Source organism: Pseudochaenichthys georgianus, chromosome 21 (genome assembly GCF_902827115.2).
Source record: "Pseudochaenichthys georgianus chromosome 21, fPseGeo1.2, whole genome shotgun sequence".
In the NCBI taxonomy this organism is placed as follows: Eukaryota; Metazoa; Chordata; class Actinopteri; order Perciformes; family Channichthyidae; genus Pseudochaenichthys; species Pseudochaenichthys georgianus.
This window is the reverse complement of record NC_047523.1, coordinates 22307078-22317912: the sequence shown is the minus strand read 5'-3', so window position 1 is coordinate 22317912 and position 10835 is coordinate 22307078. Positions and strand designations below refer to the sequence as shown.

General features: G+C 38.8%; 1 protein-coding gene across 2 annotated transcripts; it reads right to left on the bottom strand.

The window, feature by feature from the left end:
- Positions 1-31: 31 nt before the first annotated feature.
- On the bottom strand, positions 32-10087 carry dnajb2 (DnaJ heat shock protein family (Hsp40) member B2). Of its 2 annotated transcripts, XM_034109857.1 has the most exons (11): positions 9652-10085; positions 7888-7980; positions 7512-7621; positions 6184-6237; positions 5877-5993; positions 5371-5445; positions 4919-5051; positions 4308-4378; positions 3343-3639; positions 496-549; positions 32-340 (listed from the first exon to the last, which is right to left on the bottom strand). In XM_034109857.1, the coding sequence occupies exons 2-10, from the start codon at positions 7950-7952 to the stop codon at positions 521-523; spliced, it is 951 nt and encodes a 316-aa protein (XP_033965748.1). In that variant the 5' UTR covers positions 7953-7980; positions 9652-10085; the 3' UTR covers positions 32-340; positions 496-520. The 2 variants fall into 2 exon arrangements, with proteins under 2 accessions (XP_033965748.1, XP_033965747.1); XM_034109856.2 differs by lacking the exons at positions 32-340; positions 496-549 and having other exon boundaries at positions 2654-3639; positions 9652-10087.
- Between the last annotated feature and the right edge of the window lie 748 nt (positions 10088-10835).

Below are 10835 nucleotides of genomic sequence, written 5' to 3'. Positions count from 1 at the left end.
AGTCTACAAACTAATATGGTCTGATGCAGAATAGTCAGCAAGAAATGCTTTATTTTCTCTCCTTCTAAAACATTGTTCTATTAGTTTCATTTATCAGTTTCCACTTGCAGGCATAATTCAGCATATCATTCTGCTGACACAGCAGTTAAAGCAGAGAAGATTACAACTATTTCCTTGGGTTTCAAAATACAAACGTTCCAGTCTCTTGCTCCACAATGAGCTATGTACACACACTCACACACATAAAAACACACATTTGAATAATTTAAGTCTCATTCAGCAGGTAGTGGCCATGATGGGCAGAGAGAGACAAGTGCATCTTGGGGAATTGACCTTTGACCTGTAAGAATAAATGAACAAGGAAATGTTACACTTCAACAGTAATGCAAATATGATTACCTTTTATAAATATTACTTCTAAGAGTGATTGGACTCCATCTACAAAGGGCTTAATGGGCAACATTCAGGGGGCTTCAGGTTCACACTGATCTTTACCTCAGGGCAGCACGAGCCAATCAGGTTAGCTTGTGAAGGCCTCGAAGTCTGAGTCTGAAACAGGGAGCAGGATGTGTAAGACAACAAATTCCCACTGAACTCTTTAAATCCTTAATTCTATTGTAATAAGATGTTTGTCACGTATTGATTTAAAAAAATAGTATGTTCTATGTATTTCATACTGCAAACGGCACTAAAAGGTGATACCAGCACATCATTAGCGAAGCAGCATAATGAAAATGGAAGCGGAACAGATCAGCCGAAAATAGTATGTGCGGAACAAAATATCAGATAACATTATTTTAAATGTGTGATTGGTGCTGGCTAGCTGTACATCTTGTTTCGACAGGTTTTTAGTGTTTCTGTAAACAACTGAAAAACACTATTTTGAGTTATTACTATTATTATTATTATTATTCCTTCAATAGATCTATTGCACAACATAAGGTGAGACGATATGAGCAGATGAGAAACAGGCAGACGTAGTAATGATAAATAAAGGAGTGTAATGAGTCAGTACGGTAAGTTAATATTAAGACATTGGTTCAACAACAAACTGAGTGAAATCAAAAGTGAGCATACTGATCAAGTACTTCTTTTAAATTATGTTATGTGCGCTTTTCATTTGTTTTAAAAATGGCTTATCAACATCACTTTTTTTGGGATCCAGAAATACCATATCAATGAAAAGGAAAGCGGCACTGCAGTGATTTCATGTGTGGTCGTTAGTTGAAGTAGTAATGGTGGTGCACTAGTGGTGTGGCGTGAAATATGTGACAAATAAAAGGCAGAACAATTACTGCCATGTTCTTAAAAAAATCAAATATATCAAATATCCTCTTTGAGTCACTTTTTATTTGTTATTTCCTTTTTAACAATCTACAAAATAAAAATAACAAAACACATGGCAGTTCAAGGAAATACAAATAATACAGGGAGCTTTCTTTTTTTATAAGAGAAACCATCTGCCTCTTTCTCATTCCCTTAGGCATCAACAGTATCAGCCGTGCTTAATGTTTGCAAGTGATGAACGTTATTCTTTAAAGCAAAGCAAAACTCATGCAGAAAAAAAGAAAGAAAGCACTCGTGAAAATTAGCGACATCTAAATACTACACTTATTGTGCTCTATGTATATCAGCTGTGCCAGAAACAGGACCTGTGATAAGGTACTTAGTGAGACAGGTGTGTCCTTGAACAGCAGTAAAAAAAGTGTTAACGTATTCATTACATTTAGAGTAATGTTTTCGCTCCACACAACACACAGGTCTACAGCAGCAGTCATAGTCAGCAGGTTGTTTTTTGTCACTTTTCCTGGACGGTAACGCAACATTGATTTGTTGATTGGTGACATCATTTTAAAGCATTCATAGTGCAGTTGAACTTAACGACACTCCCTCCCACCTCCTCACCTGACAACACTCCTGTTCACTAATAAAGTATAGCTTTTTCTTTACCTGTGCTTTTCTAACTTGGCACATTTTAGGTGTTAATGTAGGAAACATTTGTATAAAGTCTAAAGTAGTCAAATCATGCAAAGGCATTAAAGGATCACAATATTAAAGATTGAGACTATCATTTACAATCAGTCTTAATGCAGTATTTATTGCACACTGTGCTTTGCCTTTCAATCTCATAAAGGGTTGCCCTAATCTACAATCTGACCAAATATGGTCATGATATTTTAGTGTATTAAGGCTTGTACTATGTACTTCATTAAATGATACTTTGGCCACCGGTTTGAGCAATTCTGACTGGGAAGCCGGTGTGTTTGCAAACAAGCAATGTGTTTTGCAAAGTGTGCTTCATTTTTAGTTTTTGGCTCTATATTCTAAAAATCAGTATCAGCTGATCAATAAACCATTTTTTCAATAAAACAAGTTTTTAAAAGTTATTAAAGTTCAACATCTTGTTAGAGCCGGCTCCGCTGCGGTGTGAACAGGAAAAACCGGGCTATAGCTCCGGCCCTGGAACCGCGTTGGTGTGAAAGGGCCATTATAGATTTGCATCCATTGATCACACACACACACACACACACACACACACACACACACACACACACACACACACACACACACACACACACACACACACACACACACACACACACACACACACACACACACACACACACACACACACACACACACACACACACACACACACACACACACACACACACACACACACACACACACACACACACACACACACACACACACACTCTCGATCCTCACAATCTTTTCAGTCTGTGTAAATATTTGGCATATTTACATACATTCACAAATCATCTGCATTGCTTTACATTTGATCTTTTAGCTGTACTGAACAATTATATGGAGATGTCTGGGTTGGCACCATGTCAAAGTCGACTAACTGCCACTCTTAGTGTTAAATCTGCATGAAAGCATTGTGATAAGTTGAGGCACTGTCTGAGTCTGGCAATCACATTAAATTAGAGTCTGGCTGAAAGCAGAAACACAGAGGTAAATATAAAAAATAAGGCATCCCAAATACACAGAAACACACACACACACACACACACACACACACACAGTATTAACACATAATACACCCGCACTTCTTTTTCTTTTTCATGCTGCGGTCACTATTTTTCACGGCAGGTGCAAACTCTTCTTCACTGCTCTGGCTCAGAGGCGAGGTGGTGGCAGTAGTGGAGGACTCGGGAGAGAAGTCTGGTTCACTTGCTCCCTTTCCCTCCGTTTCCCACCCAGCACCAGGCCCTGAGCCCTTTTTAACCTCCCCCCCGTCCCCTCCTTCACCATCAGCCACATTACATTGTGTAGTCTTAATTTTGTACTTCATGGCTTTGCCCCCATCCCCGGCACCTGATATGAAGTCGGTAGCAGCTCTCTGCTGGGCATCCAATTCTGACAAGCTGCATGCCAAAGCCACCTGCAGATCTTCATCTTCTACTTCTTCATCCTCACTGCCAGCTGCGACCCCGTAGTGGTAGAATGGGGCGGAGCTGAATGAGCGGTGTGGGGCTGCCGAGTGAGGGCTGGGGCGGGGTCTCTCACACTCGGCAGGTGATCTGTGTTGGATTCGGGGCTTCTGAGGAGATTTACGGGACAGATCCTCTCGTCGGCTCAGCTCCAGTGCGAGGGCCATTTCATCCTGCACACCTGGAGACAACACACACAAGAACGAAGGTGTTGATGTGAGTTACGAATATACACAGCGTTCAATATAACAGGTTCTTTAAATCCAACGTTCAACTTGAAAGCTTTTTGATAAGATAATGTCAATGGTTTTCAGATTAGCATGTTCAGCCTTGATATTGCTCTTTGACTTTGTTTGTGAAAGCATTAAAAGTCACTGAAACCATTCATTAAAGGTCCCCTATTATACTGTAAAATCATAAAGTGGCCGAAATCTGATCAGCTCATTTTCAGACAGGTTTTTATATAAATGGATCAGGAGTCAGGTAACAAAGAGAGTGAATCTTTTTTCCTGAAACTTTCAGAATCTCTTTACACAGAGGGGACACATGTTTATGCATAAAAGACAGGAAAAGTGGATTTTGCCTTATAGGTGACCTTTAACAAATATATTTAGAAGAAAGTGAAGGGATAAAAATGGCTACATTAGACATCAGTTTATTTTTTACACCATTCAGTATCCGTTGTTTCAAGATTCAAGGCTTTATTGCTTTCATGTGCACATTAGCTACAGTGTAGATATGGCAATGACAATCTTAAGTCACAGGCTCCTCCAACAGTGCAACATGAATATATATCGGACATAAAACAAATAAAACAAATAGAATAGTGCAAACTGAATGTTGTTTTACCATTAATTAGGACACTCTTTAACACCCCGTCCTCCTCGATCTCTGTTCTCTCCTGCCCGTTCTCCTTCGTCCTGTAAAAAGAAATAAATGGCAAGGCAAGGTACATTTATATATATATATAGCAGCTTTCAACACAAGGCAATTCAAATTACTTTACAAAAATGAAAAACATTAAGCGCATTAAGAAATAGTGCAGCAGAAACACATTATAAAAAGGCATTTAAAAACAGTCATTAAAAAGCAAAGACAATCCAATAAACATCAGCCAATACGTGAAAACATTAAGAGCATTAAGAAATCATTTGCTCCTACACATTCATGCGGCTTGCTATTCTTGGACCCCATCTGTCACTTAAGTCAACAACAAAAGTTCTTAGAATACTTGAAATAGTTTTGTGTGTGTACGCCTTCTAAGAGTGAAGGAACATTTAAATGAGACATTTTTGACAGATTTCAGATCATTTCCTACAATGTTTCACGTTCATGAATTGCATACAGTAGTTAATAACAAGCCCTGCCCGTGAAACCCTGTTCGGTAAAGAAATAGAGAAATATTTGAAAATAATGTAGTTTTCAGGAGGGGTAACTTTTCTTTTGGTGCCGTTACGTACTTCTTGGTGGTGGTGCGTTTGCCATTCATGATGCGAGTGGAGGTCGAAACTGACTTGAAGTGGCCCATACCGCCGCCCATGCTGTCCATCCCATCCAGACCACCCATGGAAGAGGAGAAGGATGTAAAATCAACTGAAGAAGGACAGGTGATCAGGAAGGGAAAGCAGAAGAGAAGGGAAGGGAAGAGAGAAGATGTTGTGAAATGGTGATATCTAGAGTAAGAATTCCTGGTTAAAGGTCAATAACATGTTTTGTGAGGTCACAGCGACTTTGACTTTTGTCCACAAACTTACATTTGTTAATCATAGAGTCCAAGTATACTTTTGTGCCACATTTTTGTTGTTTCAATTTTCTTTGATGTTTTCATACGCCATGATATGTCTTATTTGCTGCTAAAATAATGGATATGCTACTGTATTTGCCATTTAACTTTCTTCATGTAGCTGTTTACCTCCTGCTGAAGGGAAAGAAAAGAATCGCCCGGGCCCGAGGCGAGAAGACGTGCCTCCAAAGGATGAGAAGTCATCTGGATGAGAGAAAGAGAGAGACACTTATTTTTACCTGAAAACTTTACTCAATTGAATCTTCTAATGTGAGGGGTAGGAAGTACACTTATTTCATTTACTGTACATGTGACTAATGAGCAAAAATGTAAAGATTAAATTAAAGAGTTAACAGATAGCAAACTCTTTATATACAAATTCTTACAATATAAATAAATATGCTATGATGAATGTGGGATGTGAAATGTCACCAAAGGCTAAAGTCATTAGCAGCATCTAGAAAATAAAAACCGAAAAAATGTACCTGACCAAATGTAACACTAATTGTTTTGACTAAAGCATTGAGTTCCCCCAAAACTATTTGTTTTAAATATAAATATTTGTTCATATAATATAAAGGATAAAAATGCTCATATAAATCCAAATGAATATTGGATTATTGTGACAGACTTACCAAAGAAGTTAGCGAAAGGATCCTGGCCGCCAAAAAACTCTCTGAACACGTCATCTGGCTTGCGGAATGTGAAGGTGAATCCTGGGAAATCTGAAGAAAAATCTGCGCTGGAGGAACCTGAAAAGCAAGTAGTCGGGGTCAGAGGGATGAGCAGCAGCAAAGAGAGTGAAGTAGTGGGGGAAAGAGTAGAGGGAGGACAACGTTATGGTGCCACAACATGAGAATAGTGAATGAAATGGAGGTTGCATGAAACACAAGGAAGAACATGTAGTGGATGCAATAATATTTCAAGCTAGGTTTTAATTACCTGTGGGTGGCCTTCTGTCATTTCCATATCTGTCATATGCATCACGCTTACTCTCTGTAGGAGAAGAACAGAGCAGAGTTTCATGATGGAATAAAAACCTATGACCTACAGTGTTTCCCACAGAATTTGATTCTATTTGTGGGGGCACCGCACCGCCCCCCGGCAAGAAAAGCCAAAAGACCCTTAACCTATTTGGGTGGCCCACGCATCCACCCCCCCTCAAATAAGAAAATACATGCGAGTTCATGGCTACTGTCGACAACGTTCTTGTTGCTCTGTGTTGCGTTGTTAATGAGTGAGACACACCGGAGTTGAGGATCTGTGGGGTTTAATCTCCCAAGAATATAATTTACAATTTATGCATTTAGCAGACGCCTTATTCCAAAGCGACTTACAATGACCAATTACAGGTACATTCTCCCTGGAGTAACTGAGGGCTAAGTACTCAAGGGCACACTAGTAGTGGTGTTCCAGGCGGGAACTCGCAACCTCCCAATCATCAGCCCACCTCACTATCCATTAGACCAGTGGTTCCCAACCTGGGGGGGCGCCAGGCCTCAGATGATTTGAGGCCAAATATCATATTTAGACTTTTTTTTTTTTTTTTTTTTTTTAGAATCGTAGTGCAATACATGATTGTCGCTAAAAGCCTTGTCTCTACATTACAATAAAATATATTTTTTAATTTATTAATTAATTTTAATAAAAATTCAAGTTAGTACTGTAGCTAATAAAGGCATAAAAAGACAGAAATGTATAATTCTTTCGTTAATAGAAATGTTTCTTCTGCCCTTAAAGTGTCCAAACCAGGCTTGTCTGGATAAGAGCATTTTTAAAACATAGTCATTGTCCATGCCGGTTTCAGTTGGATTATTTGTCACAGTTGCTCCGACCAGATCGGTCTCCTCCATTTTGTAGATTATTTACGACTTTTGAATCCACATAAACACATCGGCAAAATCCGGCTTACTTTGAGCATGTGTTTTTAACAGTTTAATCCCTTTGTGAATTGTTTCCACTTCCGCGCCGTCCTTTAATTTCTTCATACAGCCGTAATCCAAATGAATTAATCCTGAGTCCAATAACCATCAAAGTCACTCCAATAGTGCTCCTTAATTATGCTTTCATCCTCCTTTAACAAAATACTTCACATTCATCCAGTTTGTGACAGTAGTTGTAGCATTTTTGAGACTTTTAAACTTTAATTACCGCTGTTGCGGTCAACAACACACACACATGCATATACTGTATATATCTATATATAGATAAGTGTATATATCCATATATATATATATATATATATAAAGATGGACACTGCCTTAACTTACTGTCAGATAGGACTTCATAGGCCTCAGACAATTCTTTGAATTTTGCCTCTGCTTCCTCCTTGTTGTCTGGATTTTTGTCTGGATGCCATTTCAGTGCCAGTTTCCTGTAACTGAATTCAGGAAACATACACAAACATTGACTGATGCAGAAAAGATATATTAAAAGAAAAACAATTGTACAATGAATGGTATCCCCTGATCAAACAAACCCTGCAGTGCATAAAATGAAAAAACTGCTTATTTTGTAGCAGTCTCACATTTTTCAAGGCCAATATAACCTTGCAGTAGGTACACTACTAATATGTTTTCAATAACTGCATATTATAAGTATTGTTAATAAATTGTGTAATGTAAAGCTTGAAAGCAGGATACTCACGCCTTCTTGATGTCATCCTGAGAGGCTGTTTTGGACGCTCCCAGGACGTTGTAGTAGTCCACCATGTTGCCCCCTGTGACTCCTCACCGCCCCCTGAAAGAGTTCAGGACAAACTCAACTCCGATTGGACATGCACAGTTTGTCAAATTCCATTCTCTGAGAGTAACACGTTCGTAAAACTTTGGTATTTCTGGTATTTCCTAAAATCCAAAAAAGGAGAAGAAACAGCTCTATGCTCCTTATTTATTTAATAGGCAGCAGCATGTGTAGTGAATGGCTAAAGAAGGCAATGTGTAATGTAAACATAGTTGTTTATCATTCTGAATGTGAGTACGCATGTGTTGACAAATACATATTATGAAAACGTGTAATTCCCTTTTTGGAATTAGATCACTAACAAACCAGTTTTCACTTATTGAGCACTTGATTGACACTTACTGTCTTGTTAGTTTTGCTAAATATGTAATGCCAGTACACCTTTTATAATAAATGTTGTTTAATGACATCATGTAATTCCCAGCATGCTCTGCCCAGGTTTAACATGAGCAGAGCAAATATCTGCCACAGCAATTGAAAACACGTGTGTGGGAGTGGCAGTGATATCAGTTTACTTTCACTTTACAGTCAATTAAGTTCACCTCAACTGATCTTTGGCCTGTTGAAAACTAAACATTTACTGAGAGGTCAACATCATTTAATTCAAGTCCCATCAAGTTCAGCCAACATGCGATCATCATAGACAAGATATGCTCTTTAAAGCAACAGATACATTAAGAGTTGACCAACATTTTTATGTATACCCTTTACTATGACCAATGTATCGATGGCCTAAACGCCAAATAATTGTTTTGGGTAGAGGACAACACAGTACAAGTTAATACAGTAAGCACTGTTTAGAATAAATCAGTAGCTTAGTGAGATACATCCAGTAAAGACTCATTACAAGACTCCATTATTGCAGTGGACTTTAATGAGAAACAATAAACTTCTTTTGTTTGTTTTTGCAACTTTTACGTGAAACTATTTTGGCTATTGAGTAATATTATATAACATAGCTATAGAGGTTTATTTATTTGTTATCCGGTTTCACTTACTCACTCATGAGATATTGTGGTGTAACAGTTGTAGGCCTACTGCAAGGTAAAAGATGTATCTTTTAATGTAAATACATTATGGACGACTTATTTTTGTATTCTGCACATAGATCAATATTATGTATGTCATTGAAAATATTGTTTTCTTTGAATCTATTGAAGAAAAAAGTGTTTTTATTAACAATAGCCTAGTTGGAAATGTACCCTTGAACTGATAGGACCTTTGTACAGTCATTAGTTCCATTATAGCCAACATTAGTCAGCATGCAAACCGCCATGCCAATCTCATTAGTGGACCACTTTTAGGGCTGAAGGGGACTTCCAAACTGATGTAAAATACCTAAACATAACTTTCTATGCCCCCTCGGGAACAGCCATGGGCTAACACGAGTATTATTACTATGTTATTTCTAGAGTCATGGCATCTGACAACTGCTGCTGACATGACAGTAGGCCTACGCAAACTTACATACACGGGCATTTGGACTTGCAAGGAGGTGCTGTCTATATTCTAGTAGTCTCAGTACATTAACATTAAGCGCCGTTATTTGGTTACTCGGTTGACACCATACTTTCTATTAGGGCAACGTTGTACGTCTATACAAAATAGTGTACGGTCAGTGTGTATAGCCACACGTTATCAAGACTAGCCGAAGCTAAATTGACCTACCGTGTGAGTCTTTCGGGCTAATTGGTTAGCAGGTTAGCCTATCCACCGGTCTCTGTAGCGACAATGAATTAGTTATGATAGCGGTGCCTCTGGTATGTAGGCGCTCCCCCTGTCTTCTTGACAGCCGCGTGGACAGCCTCCTCCTTCAGTCCTCCTCTCCAGCGACCCGACACAAACACTCTCTGACAACACAATATGTCTACTGCAATGCAGGCTACCGTGTTGCCTCTGCGGTCTACTCTACTGTCCACACCGGGAAAACAAGTTGACAGAGTGACAGCCCTGTTTGCCTCCTGTGCTGGTCTAAACTGACGCGCTACGTCACTATCAGCTGAGAGAGAGGGAGATAAATGGAGCGTCGGGAACATGCGAGGGTTTTCGTTACGGTGTTCAGACCTATGGTTCAGACCCGCCCTGCCTCCTCTGCCGCCTGTTGCTCTGTGCTAATGTAGCCTCACCAATACCGAAACACTTCTTATGGTATCCACCTACTCTGGCTAACCACTTCAGAAATACATAGGAACAAAATGACCGTATCTGGACAGATATATTTAATATAATGTCATGCCAACGCTACCGCATTTAGGCTACATGCTTCGGCTACTAAAGAGTGGTGCAATGTTTGCTAATCAATTTACCAACATAGGCTACTGTGCTAAAGTTTTTCCTTTCTACTTTCACTCAATATATTTATAGCACATAAAGCAACATTTATCTGGCAGCCACAGTAACTTTGCAGTTTAAGATGTGTCATACATGGGGAATGTTATTAATTAATAGTTTATACAAGCCCCCAGGGATAATAATTTGTAATAATATTGGAATGATTTATATTAATTATCTAATAACTCAGGCTTTTAAAGAATGTAATTCTCTCAGTGAGTGATATTTATGTTCTTGAATAGGCTACCCTACAAAAAATGTAATTGTTATAGAGTAGTTTTGCACGGTGATAGGCTACTTATATTGTAGGCTACTTAGTTACAGGTAATGCATACTAATACTTCTGCCAATGTTGATCCTTATGCAATGTGACTTTTCTGGATCAGAATATTTTATTCAAAGAGAGTTGAGCATTTGTATACTTGAATGAGGACACAATAGCCCTACTTTAATGTAGTAGACCACCATATAAGTGAAACCTAAAAGCAAGCAGGCTTTTGGTGTTAGTTTGACATAGCATC